Consider the following 24419-nt stretch of genomic DNA (forward strand, 5'->3'; position numbering starts at 1 on the left):
GAAAGAAAGAAAGAAAGAAAGAAAGAAAGAAAGAAAGAAAGAAAGAAGAAAGAAAGAAAGAAAGAAAGAAAGAAAGAAAGAAAGAAAGAAAGAAAGGGAAAGAGGTAGAAGGGAAGGAGGAAAGGAAGGAAGGAAGGAAGGAAGGAAGGAAGGAAGAAAAGAGGTAGGGAGGAAGGAGGAAGGAACACACACACAACTTTAATCCATTCCTTGTACCATATACAAAAGTTAACTCAAAATGCATCATAGACCTAAACGTAAAACCTAAAACTGTAAAATTCCTACAAGAAATAATAAGAGAAAATCTTTGTGACCTTGGGTTAGGCAAGAGTTTTTTAGACACAACACCAAAAGCACAATCTATGAAAGAAAAAAACATGTGTTGGACTTTATCAAAATTAAAAATGTCTGCTGTTTGAAGACCCTGTTAAGATAATGAAAAACCAAGTTGCAGACTAGTTACTAGTTTGTTAATGATAAATCTGTAATTTATCTGATAAAGAATTTGTATGCAGAATACATAAAGAACTTTCAAAACTTAATAACAGGAAAAAAAAACAACAAAAAATGGGTAAAAGATTTGAACAGATACTTCATCAGAGAAGATATAAGGATGGCAAATAAGCACACGCAAAGATGCTTATCATCATAGTCTTTAGGGAAATGCAAATTAAAACAACAATGAGATACCAATACACACCTTTTGGAATGACTAACATTCGAAAGACGGGGCATACCAAGAGTTGACCAGGATGTAGAGGAACTAGAACTCTCATACACTGCTGGTGGGAATGTAAAATAGTAAAATCCTTTTGAAAAATAGTTGGCCATTTCTCAAAAACTTATACACCATATGACCCAGCCATTTCAATTCGAGGTATTTACCCAAGAGAAAATAAAGCTTGTGTCCATACAAGGATACATAAGTGTTTCTATAGGCTATATTAATCTTCCATTGCTGCGTGACAAATGCCCACAAATTTTAGCAGCTTAAAAACAACATACACTTATCTCAGTTTCCATGAGTCAGGAGTCCAGTCATGGCTTAGCTGGATGCTCAGGATCTCACAAAGCTGCAACCAAGGTGTTGGTCATGCTGCAGTCCTTTCTGGAACTCAGGCATTTTTCCTAACTCACATGGTTGTTGGCAGATTCAATTTCTTGTGGTTATAAGGCCAAGGGCACTATTTTATTGCTGGCTGTCACCCAGAGGCTACTCTGAGCTCCTAGAAGCAGTGAGCAGTTCCTGGCCATGCAGCCTTCTTATTCTTACAACATGGCAGCTTACTTCCTCAAAGCCAGCAGGAGAATCTCTCTCCAGTCTGCTAAAATGGAGTCCTATATAATGTAACATAATTGACAAAGGTGGCTATCCAATCACCTTTGTCATATTCTATTGGCTAGAAAAAAGTCACAGGTTCTGTTCACACTCAAGGAGAAGGGATTATACAAGAACATGACTCACTGTGTCATCTTAGGGTGAAATTCCACAGCAGTTTTTATATTTGTAACAGTCTCCAGTTGGAAACAACTCAAATGTCCATTAACAGGTGAATGGATAAACAAATTGTGGTATATCTATATAGTAGAATACTACTCAACAATAAAGAAGAATGATATACACTAAACATGAATCAATCTCAAAATAATTGTGCTGAGTGAAAGAAGCTAGGAAAAAACAAGTATTTACAGTGTGATTCCATTTATATAAAAATCTGAAAAACACACACTAATCTATAATGACAGAAAGCAGATCAGGGATCGTCCAGGAATGAGAATCAAGGGCAGGAAGGCCCAGACAGGAGACAGACATTACAAAGAGGAAGGAGGAAACTTTTGGGGTTGACAGATATATTCACAATCTGAATAGTAGTGATGATTACATGGCTGTATCATATACCATAACTTATCAAACTGTACACTTGATCCCGCATGCAGCAACTAAAAAAAAAATAGATCCCGCACACTGCTACTAAGGATCCCGCAAGCGGCAATGAAGATCCCACGTACTGCAGCTAAGACTCAGCTAGCCAAATAAATAAATATTAAATAAATAGTTCAATTAATTGTATGTCAACCATACCTTACTGAAGCTGTTTAAAAAACAAAACAAAAAAACCTCTAACATCTTCTTCCAGAATCAATTCTCTCAAGATATTCCTGCTTGCTAATAAAAGCTTCCCTTTTTGTCACTTTTAAATTACCAATTTGCTAAGTTTTCCAAATTTATTTTTTACAGCAGATTCTAAGACAGTGAAACAGGAGCTTTTGTTTGAGGTGGAAAAACTGTGGCAACTGTTGCTATGTGAGTCTTATGAGATATCCGGAAATGGAGTCTATCTGGTTGGCTTATACTTTGAAGGTTTAGTGGGAGAGTCAGATGTGCAAATGGACAATTTCAATATAATATAACTGCACACACCTACACACACTCTATGGAGAGCCTGGGGTGGGTATGTGGTGTGCAGAGAAGACTTTGTGGAGACAGCGCCTGAATTAAGTTTCAGGGGATGAATGGGAGTTGGCCAAGTGAAGAAGGGAAAAGGCATTCCAGGTACAGAAAATGGCATAAGCAACAGCAAGGAAGCAGGAAAGAGCATGTTACACATGGGAAAGCAGAAGGAATTTAGGCACAAGGTGGGGAGTTGTGGTGGATCAGGTTGGAGAGGGTGGGTGATGGCTGACATGATGGACATTATGATTTGGACATTACCTTTCAGGCAGAAAATTTCAGCACTCTGAAGAATTTTAGGCAGGTAAATGATATCACCGAAGAAAAGAATAATCTCATCTGTGGACGAAAAGGACTTCGTAATACACAGTGATGGTAAGGACCGGAATGAGAAGATGGATTTAAGACATCTAAAGGGCTTACAATATTTTGTAAGTCCTCGTGATCAACTGGCCATAAGTGAAAGAGAGAAGTCTATAGTGATCCCCAAGGTTTTATCTTGGGGTCCTTCCATTAACTGAAAAGAGGAGCACAAGAGGCAGAAGGAGGTCTTCTGGGGTGGGATGAAGAGAAAGAAATGAGTTTAAGCTGGGCTTATTGAGTTTCAGATGCATCGGGAAGTTGAAGCAAAGATGCCTTTTAAGGCAGGTAGAAAAAGGTCAGAGAATGAGAATACGCGTGGGTGGTACAACTCTCATGGTGGTGGGACTGTCCCAGAAAAATGTGTAGAGAAGAGCATTGGACTAGAGCCCGAAAAGCCTTCCACTAAGGGCTAGGGGTAGAAGGGAAATCCCTACTGAAGACCCCCAATGAACGGCCAGAGATACAGTGAAGGTAACTAAATTAACTATCCTGTTCTGTTAACTAACGTCTCCATTCCAAAGACTTGTTCTCTCCCTACATCCCCCCACCACGCACTTTTGCTCCCAGTCTTCTGGTTGCAGGAAAAGTCAGCAACAAATGTAACTTCTTTGTCCTGAAAGAAAAGATTAAATAGACAAGACAAAATACAATATGAGGCAGGTGATATCACGGAAATATTTTTCGTTGACTGTTCCTGTCATTTCGGGTTCGATTCCTCAGTGACTGCTATTTATCTGTTGACACTCCGCATGCTTGTCCTCCTAGAAAACCACCAGAGGAGTCAGAGGCCCAGGCTCTCTCGTTGTGACCATCAGCAAGATGCATCTTTGAGCTACGGTCTATAGTTTCACTGAGGTACAAGATAGGTCATTCACAGTGGCTCTTTTATTGGCTGTAGAAAGAACGGTAACTGTTACCGAGCTGGGTGGGGGTTGTGAAATTGGCTCTTGACTGTACTTTGACTCTGATAAAAGGAGGGGGAGATCCAAGCTGGCTGCCGGAGTTTTGTGGTCCTGGTTGGGGAGGATAACAACTGTCCGGCACTACAACCCGCTGAGGCCTTATTTTCCGAACTACCGCAGGCAGACTTGGAAATATCTACTGGCCAGGGAAGTGCCCAGACATCAAAGTACGTATAACAGAGCTACTGTCTTTTTTTTCATAAATACTAAAATCAGTTTCTCTAGAAATGAGGGACAGACCTATTTAATGCCTAGATCCAAGGTTGGATGGATGGATAGATAGATAGATAAATTTGTGGTGTTTGTAGGGAGAACTGCGTGTGTAGGTAGGTAAACCTCAAAATAAGTCTCTCTTAGGGCAAGGCCATAAACATTAAAAAAGAGAGAGAAAAGTGATCAATAATATCCAATATAGCCTAGAGGCCCAGTAAGATATGGTATCCATTGAACTGGGGCAATATGGAAGTTTTTGGTGATCATAGTGAATTTTAATCTAGTAGTATAAGCAGAAGATAGATTTTATTGTGCATTGGGTGCAAACATGAAGTGAACTACAGAAATACAGAGAGCAAATGACAGATTACTATTAATCTGAGAAATTATGAATGATATAGTGTTGAAGGAAGTAGAAATGCAGAGTCAAAGGTAGAGACACAGTTTAGAATAGGAGAGAACCGAGTATATTTGCAGATTGGGGTAACACAGCAAAAAGAGAGAGAGAATATAAAGATATGAGAATCGGAGGGGATGGTTAGTTAAGGTCGAAGAGAAAATAGAGCATGGACTCTGGGAGAAAACAGAAGAGGAACACTGGTGGACTGGACAGGTGACATCTTGTCCCTTGAATCCAGAGGAAACAAGATACTAAACCAGGCACATCGAGATCAATGTATAGATCCCCTACTTGGGTTAATGTCCAGCCTCTGAAGCTCCTGAGTGTTCCCCTCCAATACCAGCCTCTTCCTCACCCAAGTTCTGCCTGCAAAAATGTGTGTCCAGTAGCCTAACAATGCTGGGTATAATACCACTGATTGGAAAACCACAATGAACACTGCTGCTTGGCTAACTTAGGGTCAAACAATGAAGGAGAGCTCAAAAAATCTAAAACAACATATTCGCTGATTTGCACTTATATTTCTAATTTGTTCTTGCAGTGATAGGATGAGACCAACTTGAAAAGAAAATGGAATCCAAGTTGTGAGAGCCTTCCAAAGTTGCTCCATGAAGCTGAGCTGTGGTTGAGGCTGTTAATTTTTTAAATCCTCGAGCATTAGGCTTAGTCTTCCAAAGCATCTGTATCAAGAGTGTTGGTCCAGGCAACCAGATCTTCCACTTCTTCTTCCCATGGCTCATTTGTGCTAACATCAACTGGTAAAACTTTTCTCTTCCACCGCTCCTTTGTTTCATCCGTCTTTGTGACGATATCTGTTTCAGTTTGTGAATCAGGAAAAGTTTGAACTATAATGGGAAATACAAAAAACAGCAATTTAATAGACATGGGCAGGAAAAACAATAAAAAGAAAGTGTCCCTGCATTTGTAGCATAATGCCTAAGATCATCTAAATGAATACAAGTAACCTTTTTAAAGTTTCTAAATTTCACATTTTGCAATGAACTTATTTGTCATGAATCATTCTTTCCCTTTTGGTCAATCTTTCTATGCTCATACATGTACTGAGCCCCTGCTAAGTGCCAGTAGATGTGTAAGGGGAAAGGTGTCCATGAGTGATTCGGCAGCACAAGGATGGAATCACCATGTCTAAGTGAAAAAAGACTTGGACTTTGACAGGGAAGAAGAAATTTGCTAAACAGAGAGGGGCAGAGAAGGGAGATGGGAGCGCTTTAGATCAAGGACACAGCACAGACCAAGGCACAAAGGCATGAGAGAACCTGACAGCGTTGGAGGTAAACAGAGTTGACGCTTCAGTATTTATGCTCTGCCAGGTGCTGTGCTAAGCATGTGCTACATGTAAAATATAACTTAGACACAATGCTTATGATGGGCAGGTATTATTACCTTTATTTTAAAGATGAGGAAATTGAGACTGAGTGGCCTGCAGTAACTTGCCCAAGGACGTCCAGCTAATAATAGTTAATTCTAGGTCCAAAGGATCCAAAATCACTGTGTTACAGTGTGTGGACAGTTCAGTGGAGCTGGCTAGTCAGGCTGAGACCAGGTTAGGAAAGCCTCATATATCACACAAAGAAGTTTCATCTTTCTTGCATGGGTCTTGTAAACAGGGAAATAAATTGATTTTAAAAGAAGAATATAGATACAGTATCTATATTTCTCAATACTTCCACTCAGCGAGGGGAACTTGCTTTCTAGGGGTGAACCCTAGCTGGTGCTATTTATGTTCTGCTACCCCTAAAACCCCATTGTACTCTCCCCTCCCTGCACAATTATTGCCACCTAATTCATTGCCCTGCATGCGGTCAAGGACAAATTCTGTTGGTTTCATATGTTTATTTCCCCAATTATGTACCAAATGAACCTTGTAATATCCATTGTCTTCCAGTTGTGCTATAGACAAGGGTTATGAATGAATTGTTCTCTCGGTCTCTTTGGTTTATGGTAAGGCTTATAGAGGGATTTGAGTTTAGACGGCTGCCATCAGCCTATAAGAGGTCTGAGGTCTCTAAAGATTGAGTTCTTATTTTTATACTTTAATATTAATCTCTAGCTATTTTTTTTGTTAGTTTCTGCTTTATAACAAACTGAATCAGTTATACATATATATATGTTCCCATATCTCTTCCCTCTTGCATCTCCCTCCCTCCCACCCTCCCTATCCCACCCCTCTAGTTGGTCACAAACCACCTAGCTGATCTCCCTGTGCTATGCAGCTGCTTCCCACTAGCTATCCATTTTACGTTTTGTAGTGTATATGTGTCCATGCCACTCTCTCACTTTGGCACAGCTTACCCTTCTCCCGCCCCATATCCTCAAGTCCATGCTCTAGTAGGTCTGTGTCTTTATTCCCGTCTTACCCCTAGGTTCTTCATGACATTTTTTTTTCTTAGATTCCACGTATATGTGTTAGCAAACGGTATTTGCTTTTCTCCTTCTGACTTATTTCACTCTGTATGACAGACTCTAAGTCTATCCACCTCACTACAAATAACTCAATTTCGTTTCGTTTTATGGCTTAGTAATATTCCATTGTATATATGTGCCACATCTTCTTTATCCATTCATCTGTTGATGGGCACTTAGGTTGCTTCCATGTCCTGGCTATTGTAAATAGAGCTGCAATGAATATTTTGGTACATGACTCTTTTTGAATTATGGTTTTCTGGTATATGCCCAGTAGAGGGATTGCTGGGTCGTATGGTAGTTCTATTTGTAGTTTTTTAAGGAACCTCCATACTGTTCTCCATAGTGGCTGCATCAATTTACACTCCCACCAACAGTGCAAGAGGGTTCCCTTTTCTCCACACTCTCTCCAGCATTTATTGTTTCTAGATTTTTTGATGGTGGCCATTCTGACTGGTGTGAGATGATATCTCATTGTAGTTTTGATTTGCATTTCTCTAATGATTAATGATGTTGAGCATTCTTTCATGTGTTTGTTGGCAATCTGTATATCTTCTTTGGAGAAATGTCTATTTAGGTCTTCTGCCCATTTTTGGATGGGGTTGTTTGTTTTTTTGATATTGAGCTGAATGAGCTGCTTGTAAATTTTGGAGATTAACCCTTTGTCAGTTGCTTCATTTGCAAATATTTTCTCCCATTCTGAGGGCTGTCTTTTGGTCTTGTTTATGGTTTCCTTTGCTGTGCAAAAGCTTTGAAGTTTCATTAGGTCCCACTTCATTTTTGTTTTTATTTCCATTTCTCTAGGAGGCGGGTCAAAAAAGTTCTTGCTGTGATTTATGTCATAGAGTGTTCTGCCTATGTTTTCCTCTAAGAGTTTGATAGTTTCTGGCCTTACATTTAGGTCTTTAATCCATTTTGAGCTTATTTTTGTGTATGGTGTTAGGGAGTGCTCTAATTTCATACTTTTACATGTACCTGTCCAGTTTTCCCAGCACCACTTATTGAAGAGGCTGTCTTTTCTCCATTGTATATTCTTGCCTCCTTTATCAAAGATAAGGTGACCATATGTGCGTGGGTTTATCTCTGGGCTTTCTATCCTGTTCCATTGATCTATATTTCTGTTTTTGTGCCAGTACCATCCTGCCTTGATTACTATAGCTTTGTAGTATAGTCTGAAGTCAGGGAGCCTGATTCCTCCACCTCCATTTTTCGTTCTCAATATTGCTTTGGTTATATGGGGTCTTTTGTGTTTCCATACAAACTGTGCAACTCTTTGTTCTAGTTCTGTGAAAAATGCCAGTGGTAATTTGATAGAGATTGCATTGAATCTGTAGATTGCTTTGGGTAGTAGAGTCATTTTCACAATGTTGATTCTTCCAATCCAAGAACATGGAATATCTCTCAATCTATTTGTATCATCTTTAATTTCTTTCATCAGTGTCTTATAATTTTCTGCACACAGGTCATTTGTCTCCTTAGGTAGGTTTATTCCTAGATATTTTATTCTTTTTGTTGCAATGGTAAATGGGAGTGTTTTCTTCATTTCACTTTCAGATTTTTCATTATTAGTGTATAAGAATGCCAGAGATTTCTGTGCATTAATTTTGTATCCTGCTACTTTACCAAATTCATTGATTAGCCCTAGCAGTTTTCTGATAGCATCCTCAGGATTCTCTATGTATAGTGTCATGTCATCTGAAAATAGTGACAGCTTTACTTCTTCTTTTCTGATTTGGATTCTTTTATTTCTTTTTCTTCTCTGATTGCTGTGGCTAGGACTTCCAAAACTATGTTGAATAAGAGTGGTGAGAGTGGGCAACCTTGTCTTGTTCCTGATCTTAGTGGAAATGCTTTCAGTTTTTCACCATTGAGGACAATGTTGGCTGTGGGTTTGTCATATATGGCCTTTATTATGTTGAGGAAAGTTCCCTCTATGCCTACTTTCTGCAGGGTTTTTATTATAAATGGGTGTTGAATTTTGTCGAAAGCTTTCTCTGCATCTATTGAGATGATCATATAGGTTTTCTCCTTCAACTGTTATTATGTTGTATCATGTTGACTGATTTGCGTATATTGAAGAATCCTTGCATTCCTGGAATAAACCCCACTCGAACATATTGTATGATCCTTTTAATGTGCTGTTGGATTCTTTTGCTAGTATTTTGTTGAGGATTTTTGCATCTATGTTCATCAGTGATATTGGCCTGTAGTTTTCTTTCTTTGTGACATCTTTGTCTGGCTTTGGTATCAGGGTGATGGTGGCCTCACAGAATGAGTTTGGGAGTGTTCCTCCCTCTGCTATATTTTGGAAGAGTTTGAGAAGGATAGGCGTTAGCTCTTCTCTAAATGTTTGCTAGAAATCGCCTGTGAAGCCATCTGGTCCTGGGCTATTGTTTGTTGGAAGATTTTTTCTTTTTTTTTTTGCGGTACGCGGGCCTCTCACTGTTGTGGCCTCTCCCGTTGCGGAGCACAGGCTCCGGGCACGCAGGCTCTGCAGCCATGGCTCACAGGCCCAGCTGCTCCGCGGCATGTGGGATCTTCCTGGACCAGGGCACAAACCCGCGTCCCCTGCATCGGCAGGCGGACTCTCAACCACTGCGCCACCAGGGAAGCCCTGTTGGAAGATTTTTAATCACAGTTTCAATTTCAGTGCTTGTGATTGGCCTGTTCATATTTTCTATTTCTTCCTGGTTCAGTATCGGCAGGTTGTGCATTTCTAAGAATTTGTCCATTTCTTCCAGGTTGTCCATTTTATTGGCATAGAGTTGCTTGTAGTAATCTCTCATTATCTTTTGTATTTCTCCAGTGTCAGTTGTTACTTCTCCGTTTTCATTTCTAATTCTATTGATTTGATTCTTCTTCCTTTTTTTCTTGATGAGTCTGGCTAATGGTTTATCAATTTTGTTTATCTTCTCCAACAACCAGCTTTTAGTTTTATTGATTTTGCTATCGGTTCCTTCATTTCTTTTTCATTTATTTCTGATCTGATCTTTATTATTTCTTTCCTTCTGCTAAATTTAGTTTTTTTTTGTTCTTCTTTCTCTAATTGCTTTAGGTGCAAGGTTAAGTTGTTTATTTGAGATGTTTCCTGTTTCTAAAGGTAGGATTGTATTGCTATAAACTTCCCTCTTAGAACTGCTTTTGCTGCATCCCATAGGTTTTGGGTCGTTGTGTCTCCATTGTCATTTGTTTCTAGGTAGTTTTTAATTTCCTCTTTGATTTCTTCAGTGATCACTTCGTTATTAAGTAGTGTATTGTTTAGCATCCATGTGTTTGTATTTTTTACAGATCTTTTCCTGTAATTGACATCTAGTCTCATAGCGTTGTGGTCGGAAAAGATACTTGGTACGATTTCAATTTTCTTAAATTTACCAAGGCTAGATTTGTGACCCAAGATAGGATCTATCCTGGAGAGTGTTCCATGAGCACTTGAGAAAAATGTGTATTCTGTTGTTTTTGGATGGAATGTCCTATAAATATCAATTAAGTCCATCTTGTTTAATGTATTATTTAAAGCTTCTGTTTCCTTATTTATTTTCATTTTCGATGATCTGTCCATTGGTGAAAGCGGGGTGTTAAAGTCCCCTACTATGATTGTGTTACTGTCGATTTCCCCTTTTATGGCTGTTAGTATTTGCCTTATGTATTGAAGTGCTCCTATGTAGGGTGCATAAGTATTTACGATTGTTATATCTTCTTCTTGGATCGATCCCTTGATCATTATGTAGTGTCCTTCTTTGTCTCTTGTAATAGTCTTTATTTTAAAGTCTATTTTGTCTGATACGAGAATTGCTACTCCAGCTTTTTTCTGATTTCCATTTGCATGGAATACCTTTTTCCATCCCCTCACTTTCAGTCTGTATGTGTGCCTAGGTCTGAAGTGGGTCTCTTGTAGACAGCATATATATGGGTCTTGTTTTTGTATCCATTCAGCCAGTCTGTGTCTTTTGGTGGGAGCATTTAATCCATTTACATTTAAGGTAATTATCGATATGTATGTTCCTATTCCCATTTTCTTAATTGTTTTGGGTTTGTTATTGTAGGTCTTTTCCTTCTCTTGTGTTTCTTGCCTAGAGAAGTTCCTTTAGCATTTGTTGTAAAGTTGGTTTGGTGGTGCTGAACTTTGTCTCAGCTTTTGCTTGTCTGTAAAGGTTTTAATTTCTCCATCAAATCTGAATGAGATCCTTGCTGGGTAGAGTAATCTTGTTTGTAGTATTTTCTCCTTCATCATTTTAAATGTCCTGCCACTCCCTTCTGGCTTGCAGCGTTTCTGCTGAAAGATCAGCTGTTAACCTTATGGGGATTCCCTTGTGTGTTATTTGTTGTTTTTCCCTTGCTGCTTTTAATATGTTTCCTTTGTATTTAATTTTTGATAGTTTGACTAATATGTGTCTTGGCGTGTTTCTCCTTAGATTTATCATGTGTGGGACTCTCTGTGCTTCCTGGACTTGATTAACTATTTCCTTTCCCATATTAGGGAAGTTTTCAACTATAATCTCTTCAGATATTTTCTCAGTCCCTTTCTTTTTCTCTTCTTCTTCTGGGACCCCTATAATTCGAATGTTGGTGCGTTTAATGTTGTCCCAGAGGTCTCTGAGACTGTCCTCAGTTCTTTTCATTCTTTTTTCTTTATTCTGCTCTGCAGTAGTTATTTCCACTATTTTATCTTCCAGGTCACTTATCTGTTCTTCTGCCTCAGTTATTCTGCTATTGATCCCTTCTAGAGTATTTTTAATTTCATTTATTGTGTTGTTCATCATTGCTTATTTCCTCTTTAGTTCTTCTAGGTCCTTGTTAAATGTTTCTTGCATTTTGTCTATTCTATTTCCAAGATTTTGGATCATCTTTACTATCATTATTCTGAATTCTTTTTCAGGTAGACTGCCTATTTCTTCTTCATTTGTTAGGTCTGGTGGGTTTTTACCTTGCTCCTTCATCTGCTGTGTGTTTTTCTGTCTTTTCATTCTGTTTATCTTACTGTGTTTGGGGTCTCCTTTTTGCAGGCTGCAGGTTCATAGTTCCCGTTGTTTTTGGTGTCTGTCCCCAGTGGCTAAGGTTGGTTCAGTGGGTTTGGTAGGTTTCCTGGTGGAAGGGACTAGTGCCTGTGATCTGGTGGATGAGCCTGGATCTTGTCTTTCTGGTAGGCAGGTCCATGTCTGGTGGTGTGTTTTGGGGTGTCTGTAGCCTTATTATGATTTTAGGCAGCCTCTCTGCTAATGGATGGGGCTGTGTTCCTGTCTTACTAGTTGTTTGGCATAGGGTGTCCAGCACTGTAGCTTGCTGGTCGTTGAGTGAAGTTGGGTCTTGGTGTTGAGATGGAGATCTCTGGGAGATTTTCGACATTTGATATTATGTGGAGCTGGGAGGTCTCTTGTGGACCAGTGTCCTGAAGTTGGCTCTCCCACCTCAGTGGCACAGCCCTGACGCCTGGCTGGAGCACCAAGAGCCTGTCCTCCACATGGCTCAGAATAAAAGGGAGAGGGCTTCCCTGGTGGCGCAGTGGTTGGGGGTCTGCCTGCCGATGCAGGGGACGCGGGTTCGTGCCCCGGTCCGGGAGGATCCCACATGCCGCGGAGCGGCTGGGCCCATGAGCCATGGCCGCTGAGCCTGCGCGTCCGGAGCCTGTGCTCCGCGGCGGGAGAGGTCACAGCAGTGAGAGGCCCGCATACCGCAAAAAAAAAAAAAAAAAGGGGGGGAAAAAATAGAAAGATAGAGGATAAATAAAATAAAGATAAAATAATTAAAATAAAAAATAATTATTAAGGAAAAAAAAATTTTTTAAGTAAAAAAAGAAAAACACCCAGACAGTCAGAACGCTAGGACAAATGGTGAAAGCAAAGTTATACAGACAAAATCTCACACAGAAGCATACACATACAAACTCACAAAAGGAGGAAAGGGGGAAAAATAATATATCTTCTAGCTATTATTAATTTAAAATTAAATTCTGTCTTTCCCTTGAGAAAATCTTCTCTATGAACATATCATTGATGAACTAATGATACTTCTTTCTAACCATGTTTGAGCTGTTCTAAATGCATATGCTTTTGGTCACAAGAAATACAGAGCCCAATTCAAACCAGTTTAAACAACAGAGAAATGTCTTATCTCACAGAAGGAGATCAGAGGTAGGGCAGGACTGAATGATACAGTGACTCAACAATGTCATTCAGGACAAGTTCTTTATACTACTCTGCTTTACCATCTCTGGCATTGTCTTCATCTTCAGAGTCACAGCAAGAGACATGTGGCCATTCTAGTACTCATATCAGACACAGCAACATCCAGAGGAATAAAGGTGTCTTTTCTCCAGGGTCTCATTTTTAAGAGTAGGAAAACTACCCCTGGAAGGACCTAGTATATTTCCTCTCAGGCTGGATTGTGTCACACCCTACTCCTAAACTAGTCACTGGCAAGGGAAATGGGATTACCATGATTGGGTAGTCAGTTGTTGGAGTGGAATGAATGTTGGGAGTCAATGACCTTGACCATTTGCCCTCTTAGTTCCTGTGCTTCTAAAAAAAAACAAAACGAAACAACACTCCTAGGAAGCATAAAAAGAAATCCTAGCTAGATTAGCAGAGCATAATGCAAAACAAACATAAAAATATTTCCTCATGACATAGAAGAAGTAAACATTATTTTGAACCTTTTTCCTCCAGAAAATCTTAAGCATTACAAATCGCTCTGAGAAACCTTGGATTTACTGATTGGAATCAATAACAATAACATTTGTTACTATGTTAAAATAAGTTACAGAAACACAAATTCTAATTGCCTTACGGTTTGTATGCCTTTCTTGGGATGGATCCTCAAAACCCTGCTTCTTAAAATTTTTTCTAATCCTAAAATAATTTAGTTAGTGAAGATACTAATTTCTGTTCTGATTGGTGGGCTCTGATTATTGCCCAATGGTTTATTTCCATTCACTTCTGTATTAGTTTCAGTTCAGTTAGAAAAACAAAGCCCTGGAGGGTGGAGTCAAGATGGTGGACTAGGAGGATGCAGAATTCATGTCTCTGCACAACTAGGGCACCTACCAATCACTGGTGGGGGACCACAGAAACCTAAGAGGATGGGAGGAACCCCCAACAACCAGTTGTTTCAATTATATTTTTATTTTTCCTAATATATTTTTTATCTTTCTAATTTTATTTTGTTTTTTATTCTTTGTTATTGTACTGCTCCTTTTTTGCTTTTTTTTTTTTTTTGCCTCACCACACAGCTTGCAGGATCATGGTTCCCAGGCTGGAGGTCAGGCCTGAGCTCCTGTGGTGGGAGCTCTGAGTCCAAACTGCTGGACTAACAGAGAAACTCAGACCCCAGGGAATATTAATTGGAGTGAGGCCTCCCAGAGGTCCTCATCTTGGCACCAAGACCTGGCTCTGTAAAACTGTCTGCAAACTCCACTGCTGGAAGCCTCAGGCCAAACAACCAGTAAGACAGGAATACAGCACCACCCATCAAAAAAAAAATGAAATGACAAAAAAATACGTTACAGCTGAAGGAGCAAAGTAAAAACCTACAAGACCAAATAAATGAAGACAAAATAGGCAACCTACCTGAAAAAGTATTCAGAGTAATGATATTAAAAATGATCCAAAATCTCGGAAACAGAATGAAGAAAATATGAGAAATATTTAACAAGGATCTAGAAGAACTAAAGAGCAAACAAACACTGATGAACACCACAATAACTGAAATTAAAAATACTCTAAAAGGAATCAACAGCAGAATAAGTGAGGCAGAAGAACGGATAAGTAAGCTGAAAGATAAAATGGTAGAAATAATGGCCAGGGAGCAAAATAAAGAAAAAACAATGAAAAGAATTAAGGACAGTCTCAGAGACCTCTGGGACAACACTAAACACACCAACATTCGAATTATAGGGGTCCCAGAAGAAGAAGAAAAAAGAAAAGGTGTGAGAAAATACTTGAAGAGATTATAGTTAAAAACTTCCCAAACATGGGAGAGGAAATAGTCAATCAAGTCCAGGAAGTGCAGAGAGTCCCATACAGGATAAACCCAAAGAGAAGCATGCCGAGACACATATTAATCAAACTATCAAAAATTAAATATAAAGAAAAAATATTAAAAGCAGCAAGGTAGGGGCTTCCCTGGTGGCGCAGTGGTTGAGAGTCCGCCTGCCGATGCAAGGAACGTGGGTTCGTGCCCCGGTCTGGGAAGATCCCACATGCCACAGAGTGGCTGGGCCCATGAGCCATGGCTGCTGAAATAACATACAAGGGAATCCCCATGAGGTTAACAGCTGATCTTTAAGCAGAAACTCTGCAAGCCAGAAGAGAGTGGCAGGACATATTTAAAGTGATGAAAGGGAAAAACCTAGAACCAAGATTACTCTCCCCAGCAAGGATCTTATTCAGATTCGATGGAAAAATCAAAAGCTTTACAGACAAGCAAAAGCTATAAGAATTCAGCACCACCAAACCAGCTTTACAACAAGTGCTAAAGGAACTTCTCTAAGTGGGAAACACAAGAGTAGAAAAAGACCCACAAAAACAAACCCAAATCAATTAAGAAAATGGTAATAGGAACATACATATCGATAATCACCTTGAATATAAATGGATTAAATGCTCCAACCAAAAGACACAGACTGGCTGAATGGATACAAAAACAAGGCCTTTATATATGCTACAAGAAACCCACTTCAGACCTAGGCACACATACAGACTGAAAGTGAGGGGATGGAAAAAGCCATTCCATGCAAATGGAAATCACAAGAAAGCTGGAGTAGCAACACTCATATCAGATAAAATAGACTTAGAAATAAAGACTGTTACAAGAGATAAGGAAGGACACTGCATAATGATCAAGGGATCAATCCAAGAAGAAAACATAACAATTGTAAATATTTATGCACCCAAAATAGAAGCACCTCAACATATAAGGCAAATGCTAATAGCCATAAAAGGAGAAGTCGACAGTAACACAGTAATAGTGGGGGACTCTAACACCCCACTTATACCAACAGACAGATAATCCAGACAGAAAATAAATAAGGAAACACAAGCTTTAAATGACACAATAGATCTGATAGACTTAATTGATATTTTTAGGACAATCCACCCAAAAGTGGAAAAATATGCTTTCTTCTCAAGTGCATAAGGAACTTTCTCGAGAATAGAGCACATCTTGGGTCACAGATCAAACCTTGGAAAATTTAAGAAAATGAAATCGTATCAAGCATCTTTTCCAACCACAACGTTATGAGATTACTAATCAATTATAGGGAAAAAAACAGTAAAAATCACAAATACATAAAGGCTAAACAGTGCTCTGCTAAATAGCCAAGAGACCACTGAAGAACTCAAAGAGGAAATTAAAAAATACTTAGAAACAAATGACAACAAAAACACGATGATCCAAAACCTACGGGATGCAGCAAAAGCAGTTCTAAGAGGGACGTTCATAGCAATTCAAGCTCACCTCAAGAAACAAGAAAAATCTCAAATAAACAAACTAACCTTACACCTAAAGCAACTAGAAAAAGAACAAAGAAAAACCAAAATTAGTAGAAGGAAAGAAATAAAAAAGATCAGAGCAGAAATAAATGAAATAGAAACAAAGAAAACAATAGCAAAGATCAATAAAACTAAAAGCTGGTTCTTTGAGAAGATAAACAAAATTGATAAACCTTTAGCCAGATTCATCAAGAAAAAAAGGGAGAGGACTCATATCAATAAAATTAGCAATGAAAAAGGAGAGAATACAACTGACACCACAGATATACAAAAGGCCATAAGAGACTACTACAAGCAACTGTATGCCAGTAAAATGGACAACCTGGAAGAAATGGACAAATTCTTGGAAAAGTACAAGTTTCCAAGATTAAACCAGGAAGAATTAGAAAACATAAACAAACAAATCACAGGTAATGAAATTGAAACTATGATTAAAAATCTTCCAACATGGGACTTCCCTGGCAGCGCAGTGGTTGGGAATCCGCCTGCCAATGCAGGGGACACGGGTTTGAGCCCTGGTCCGGGAGGATCCCACATGCCGCGGAGCGGCAGAGCCCATGTGACACAACTACTGAGCCCGCGAGCCACAGCTGCTGAGGCCCGTGTGCCTGAAGCCTGTGCTCAGCAGCGGGAGGCCACCGTGGTGAGAGGCCCGCGCACCACGGCAAAGGGTGGACCCCGCTCGCCGCAACTGGAGAAAGCCCATGCACACACAGCCAGAAAGACCCAACGCAGCCACAAATAAATAAAAAAATAAGTAAATTTATAAAAAAAAAAAAATCTTCCAACAAACAAAAGTCCAGGACCAGATGGCCTCACAGGCGAATTCCATCAAACATTTAGAGAAGAGTTAACACCTAACCTTCTCAAACTCTTCCAAAAAACTGTGGTGGGAGGAACACTCCCAAACTTGTTCTATGAGGCCACAATCACCCTGATACCAAAGCCAGACAAAGATATCACAAAAAAAGAAAATTATAGACCAGTATCACTGATGAACATAGACACAAAAATCCTTACAAAATACTAGCAAACAGAATCCAACAACACATTAAAAGGATCATACACCATGATCAAGTGGGATTTATTCCAGGATGCAAAGATTCTTCAATATACACAAATCAATCAATGTGATACACCATATTAACAAATTTGTTATACAATTATTATACAATTAACAAAGTGAAGAATAAAAACCATATGATCATCTCACTAGATGCAGAAAAAGCTTTTGACAAAATTCAGCACCCATTTATGATAAGAACCTTCCAGAAAGTGGGCAGAGAGGGAACCTACCTACCTAATAAAAGCCATATGTGACAAACCACAGCAAACAACATTCTCAGTGGTGAAAAACTGAAAGCATTTCCTCTACGATCAGGAACAACAGAAGGATGTCCACTCTCACCACTATTATTAAACATAGTTTTGGAAGTCCTAGCCATAGCAATCAGAGAAGAAAAAGAAAGGGAATACAAATTGGAAAAGAAGAAGTAAAACTGTCACTGTTTGCAGATGATATGATATGATACATAGAAAATCCTAAAGATGCCACCAGAAAGCTACTAGAACTAATCAATGAATTTGGTAAGGTTGCAGGATACAAAATTAATGCACAGAAATCTCTTGCATTCTTATACACTAACAACTAAAGATCAGAAAGAGAAATTAAGGAAACACTCCCATTTACCACTGCAACAAAAATAATAAAATACCTAGGAATAAACCTACCTAAGGAGGCAAAAGGCCTGTATTCAGAAAGCTATAAAACACTGATGAAAGAAATCAAAGGTAACATAAATAGATGGAGATATATACCACGCTCCTGGATTGGAAGAATCAATATTGTGAAAATGACTATACTACCCAAAGCAATCTACAGGTTCAATGCAATCCCTATCAAATTACCAATGGAATTTTTCACAGAACTAGAACAATAAATTTTACAATTTGTATGGAAACACAAAAGATCCCGAATAGCCAAAGCAATCTTGAGAAAGGAAACTGGACCTGGAGGAATCAGACTCTCTGACTTCAGACTATACTACAAAGCTACAGTATGGTAGTGGCACGAAAACAGAAATATAGATCAATGGAACAGGATAGAAAGCCCAGAGGTAAACTCACGCACCTATGGTCAACTAATGTATGACAAAGGAGGCAAGGATATACAATGGAGAAAGACAGTCTCTTCAATAAGTGGTGTGGGAAAAACTGGACAGCTACATGTAAAAGAATGAAATTAGAACACACCCTAACACCATACATAAAAATAAACTTAAAATGGATTAAAGACCTAAATGTAAGGCCAGACACTATAAAACTCTTAGAGGAAATCATAGGCAGAACACTCTATGACATAAATCACAGCAAGATCCTTTTTGACCCACCTCCTAGAGTAAGGGAAATAAAAACAAAAATAAACAAATGGGACCTAATGAAACTTAAAAGCTTTTGCACAGCAAAGGAAACCATAAACAGGATGAAAAGAATGGGAGAAAATATTTGCAAACGAAGCAATGGACAAAGGCTTAATCTCCAAAATATACAAGCAGCTCATGCATCTCAATATCACAAAAACAAACAGCCCTAACCAAAAATGGGCAGAAGACCTAAATAGACATTTCTCCAAAGAAGATATACAGATGGCCAACAAATGCATGAAAAGATGCTCAACATCACTATTTATTAGAGAAATGCAAAACAAAACCACAATGAGGTATCACCTCACCTGATCAGAATGGCCATCATCAAAAAATCTACAAACAATAAATGCTGGAAAAGGTGTGGAGAAAAGGGAACCCTCCTGCACTGTTGGTGGGAATGTAAATTGATACAGCCACTATGGAGAACAGTATGGAGGTTCCTTAAAAAACTAAAAATAGAACTACCATATGATCCAGCAATCCCACTACTGGGCATATACCCTGAGAAAACCATAATTCAAAAAGAGTCATGTACCAAAATGTTCATTGCAGCTCTATTTACAATAGCCAGGAGATGAGCAACCTAAGTGTCCGTCAACAGATGAAATGGATAAAGAAGATGTGGCACATGTATACAAGGGAATATTACTCAGCCATAAAAAGGAACGAAATTGAGTTATTTGTAGTGAGGTGGATGGACCTAGAATCTGTCACACAGAGTGAAGTAAGTCAGAAAGAGAAAAACAAATACTGTATGCTAACGCATATATATGGAATTTTTAAAAGCAGTACTGATGAACCTAGTGGCGGGGCAAGAATAAAGACACAGACCTAGAGAACGGACTTGAAAGCATAGGGGGGAAGGGGAAGCTGGGATGAAGTAGCATTGATGTATATACACTACGAAATGTAAAATGGATGGCTAGTGGGAAGCTGCTACATATCATAGGGAGATCAGCTCGGTGCTTTGTGATGACCTAGAGGGATGGGATAGGGAGGGTGGGAGGGAGGCTCAAGAGGGAGGGGATATGGGGATATATGTATACATATAGCGGATTCACTTTGTTGTACAGTAGAAACTAACACAGCATTTTAAGGCATTTATACTCCAATAAAGATGTGAAAAAAAAAAAGAAAAAGAAAAACAGAGCCCTTACAAGTAATACAAGAGTGAGAGGTTCAATATATGAAACAAGGATTATACACGTGTGGGAAGACCTGGAGCAGTGAGGTCTGGAAGGCCATAGCTGGAGAACCAGAGGAATATCACTGCCTATGTTAGCCTGATGCACTATGAGTGGGGAAACCAGAACAAGATGCTGCACACATCTAACCATCCCAAGTGGGACAAACACTGTGAGCTCATGGAGATTTCTGTGAAGCCATCACATCTGTAAAGCGAGAGTCTGTGAAGAGCTGCATGAAACTTTTGTGTCTGAGGAAGCTGCCATGTATGATACACACTTCTCAAGAATGACGGCCTTTTCTCCACTCCCACCTCCAAAATCTCAGATGAATTTTTTCACATTGGCGAACTATGACATGCTAACCCTCTCTGCAAAAGGGAAGCACGGAGTTCATTCCTTTTCCAGCTGAGTCATATTTTCCTTTGGTATCCTGTACAAGTTCACTCTTGCTATATAATAAACAATCACAAGATCTCAGTGACATAGGACAGCAAGCATTTGTTTAGGTCACGCACCTGCAGGTCAGCTGTGGGTAAGCTTCTGTGGGTTGTGGATGGCTGGGAAGCTTGGCTGGGAAGCTTGGTGACCAGAGGGCTAGTCCAGGCATGTTCTTGTGATGATGGCAGGAGTGAAAAAGAGCAAGCCAAATTGCACAAACCCTTCCCAAACCCTGAGCACATCATACCCACTAATATTCCACAGGTCAAAACAGTCACATGGCAAAGCTCAAAGTCAAGGGTCAAGGGAGTACATTTTGCCCACGGTGGTGGAACAGGATAGGGAGTGAATATTTTTGAACACTAATCTAATTGGCCACAACCTCTTAGGTACAGTCTCTTCTCTCAGCAGTAAGATTAGACACAAAGGAGAGTCTATTCCAATTTCAAAGAGGACATGACTCAGAACTAGAAATCAAATGAGTTTCTGGACATTCCTTAAAATGTTCTCTTCCAGCTCACTTTTCTTACTTTTTCTCATTCATCACGAGTTTATCCCCCCTTTTTCTGAAATCACAGGGCTGCTGAAACAGTGACAACTTTACTCCATCCTATCATTCACTCATTTGTTCATGAGCATTGAATGACTACTATATGCCAAGCACCATGCTGAGAGGTAAGCAGCCCCTTCCCTCAAGGAGGTCACATTCTTTTAAAGGAGACTGGCAGTAAAGAGACCACTATAACATAGCACGTGTGGTGGACAGACTCTAAGCTGGCCTGTCATGATCCCCACATTCTGCTGTTCACACCTTTGTGTAATCTCCTCCCTTTTGAGTGTGGGTAGGACTTGCTACTTGCTTCTACTCAATCGAATATGACAAAGGTAATGGAACCTCACTCTCATGATTATGTTATATAAGTTTCTACCTTACTATCAGACTTGTTCTAAAGAATTTCCTTGCTGGCTGGCCGAAGTAGGAGGCTACGCTGGGAAAGCCCACAAGGCGATGAACTGCCGGAAGCCTTAAGAGCAGAGCGAGGCCTCCAGCATACAGCCAGCAAGAAGCTGGGCCCTCGGTCCTAAAGACAAAAGGAAGTGAATTTTGTCAGCAACTTCAGTGAGCTTACAGCAAGCAAATTCTTCCCTGTTCCAGCCGCCAGATGAGAATGCAGCCCAGCTGACGCCTTGATCACAGCCTTATGAGATCCCAAGCAGAGGATCCTGCTACATTGTGCCTTGACTGTGGGCACATATAAACTGTGAAATAACAAGTGTGTGCTGTTTTAAGCCATTTAGTGTGTGGTAATTTATTACATAGCAATAGAAAACTAATAGAGCATGATAAGACATGATAGTGTGCTATGATGGCTCACAGGGAAAGTTTCCTAGAGAAGGTAATACTTGAGCTGAATCTCAGAATGAGTAGGTACTAGAAAGGAAGAAAAAGGAGGGAATGATGTTGGGAACTGCAGGGTGGGTATATGAGAAAACACAGAGCACCTCTCAAATTTTTTTGAAATGAAGGAGGGAATAAACAACCATGACCTACTAGGTCAGTGTGGTGTTTAGGGTGTAAGTAGGACAAAGAATTTTAGATTCGCTTAAAACATAAGCAGATTTGAGCTATAGAAAGCAGTCTGACAAAGCATGGACAGAAATTGTTGCAATCATCAACTTAACGAAATGATCTCTTCCACTGGTGAAGATGGGGTGGGGGGATGTTGGAGGAGAGAACTGCAGAGAGGAGTAGAGAATTCACGGAGGAAGCAGAGAGTAAGGCTGGAGAAAGCAACACTTCTTACCAATTCTTCCAGGCACCTTGAATCTGAAATAAGGCACAGTTGAATGGAGAAGACTGAGGCTGGTAATTTAGAGGATGAATCTGCATGACACACCAAAACAAGTAGGAGCAAGAGAAGTAGATACTGAGTGGGGAAAAGAAAGAGATGGGGGGCAGGACCTTGAACAATCACTGAATGAAGGTTATTGCCTGTGTCTGGCGTTTGTAGGCTGTTGTGTTTCAAGGACAGGCAACAGCAAAAGCAGCAACGAATAGTTCAGAGGAGTTCCCAGTTCACAAAGAATTTTTACCTCCATGGAGTCATTTAGTCACAAGAATCCTCTGACATAGGGAAGGATATTAGAAACAAATATTTACTGAACATCTTCCATGTACCCAGTACTAGCTGAGGATGAAGAAACTGAAGCTCAGAGGTCAAGAGACTCTCCTATAATTACATAGATGTGGTATCTAAACCCAAGTTCTCTGACCCCGAATGTTTTGCTCTCCCTTCTATAGTAGCTGATTTCCATAAGTTACCAGCTCTCTCTTCCTGCTCAAGACCTACCCCCAATCTGTACCAAATGTTTCTTTGAAAAAATTTTAATTCTAAAAATAGTACCTGAAACATCTCAACTAATATTATTCCTTTCTTTTCAACCATATTGCATGTATCTCTGAATTTAAAATGAGTTCTGGGAATCTGTTTATTTAGTGTTTTGCTTATTTTTGCTGCTTTTATACATTTGAAACTTAGCCTTAGATTTTCAAATTGTGTATTCACCTATCAAAGGCTACAAAACTTGAAAGTATAACTAATTCATTTTTTTCAAAGCTCCAATTCTTATGTAAGTAACTTACTGAATTTATTTTGTTAGAAGGAGTTAAAGCAGCTTTAAAAAGGGAACACAAGATTAGGCCTCACATATCTAAAACTTATTTGAACTGAATAAAAATTTAAATTTATTATTATGACTAGTATTTCACTTCTAAAAACAAAGTAAAACAAATAGATTGAACTCAGTTTACCCGGAGTTGTACAGAGATAACTTCTTTCAGTTGGATAATTGGTTTTGTGAGGCTTTTTATTTTCTCTAGCAATCCGAGCCATGGCAGCAGCATACCTAGAATAACAAAAAGAAGAAATTATCACCTATGAATATAAATGGAAAGGCCAAACACAATTTTTAGAAAAATAATATAAAAAATCACATCATTGTTAAGTTTTGATGTCAACGTGTTGAATGAGTTAGTGAGTTTTTCTCCCTGTTTTCTCAAAGAGTATGTATAAGGTTTGAATGACCCATCTTGAAAGTTAGGTAGAAAACACCTATTAAAAACATTTGTACTTAGTAAAGAAGAAGAAGAAAAAAGAAGAAAGAAGAAAGAGGAAAGAGGAAAGAGGAAAGAAGAGGAAAGAAGAAAGAAGAAGAGGAGGAAGAAGAAGGAGGAGAAGGAGAAGTGGAAGAAGAAGAATGAATTTTGGGAAGCGTATATTACTTTTGAGAAAAATAAGACAAATCAAACGAAACAGACAAGCAGGGCAATGGGCTTTGACAATGGTGCCATGCTGAGTATTGACTAATGCAATGGTAAACTGAAATTATTCCAATATGTGTTTTCCAACAGAATAGTACTTAGAAAAGTAAACAAATATGGTGTTAGATTAATATTTTAAGAGTAATAAAAACATCATTTGGTAGAGCAAGGTATGTTAGCTTCCTGGGCGTGCCGTAACAAATTACCACAAACATGGCGACTTAAAATAACAGAAATTTAATCTCTCCCAGTTTCGGAGGCTAAAGTCTAGACCCACGGTGTTGGCAGGACCATGCTTCCCCTGGAGGCTTTAGGGAAGAACCCTTCTCTGCCTCTTCCTAGCTTCTGCTGGCTCCCAGCAACCCTTGGTGCCCCTTGGCTTGCAGCTTCGTCACTCTGGTCTCGGCCTCCACTGCCACATGGCCTTCTTCCTGGTGTCTCCCTGCCCTCCTCTTCTTAGAAGGACACCAGTTACTGGACTTAGAGCCCAACTTAATCTCCTATAGATCATCTTAACTAATTACATCTCCAAAGATCCTATCTCAAAATAAGGTCATAATCTGAGGTTCTGGGTGGACATGAATTTCGGGGGAACACTGCAACCCTTACACAAGGGAAAAATTCTACCAGAAAAATTCACGACGTATCCTGGAAAAAACCCACCACCTGGTAGGAGATATCAAGGAGCCCAAGTCAAGCTACAACAGCATTTCCTTAGAGAAGGAGTTCATATATGGAAATGAAAAT

General features: G+C 39.4%; 1 protein-coding gene across 1 annotated transcript in view; it reads right to left on the reverse strand.

Moving 5' to 3' along the window:
* Nucleotides 1–4895: 4895 nt before the first annotated feature.
* UBE2U (ubiquitin conjugating enzyme E2 U) overlaps nucleotides 4896–24419 on the reverse strand; it is a 70958-nt gene continuing 51434 nt past the window's right edge. Inside the window, exons 9-10 of the mRNA XM_029230804.1 lie at nucleotides 23163–23257; nucleotides 4896–5235 (exon numbers count right to left, since the gene is read on the reverse strand). Coding sequence (XP_029086637.1) covers nucleotides 5054–5235; nucleotides 23163–23257 — 277 coding nt within the window. The 3' untranslated portion in view covers nucleotides 4896–5053. The remainder of the gene's footprint in view (nucleotides 5236–23162; nucleotides 23258–24419) is intronic.

The sequence above is a fragment of the Monodon monoceros genome, unplaced genomic scaffold (genome assembly GCF_005190385.1).
Source record: "Monodon monoceros isolate NGI ecotype Baffin Bay Population unplaced genomic scaffold, NGI_Narwhal_1 Super_Scaffold_18, whole genome shotgun sequence".
Taxonomy (NCBI): Eukaryota; Metazoa; Chordata; class Mammalia; order Artiodactyla; family Monodontidae; genus Monodon; species Monodon monoceros.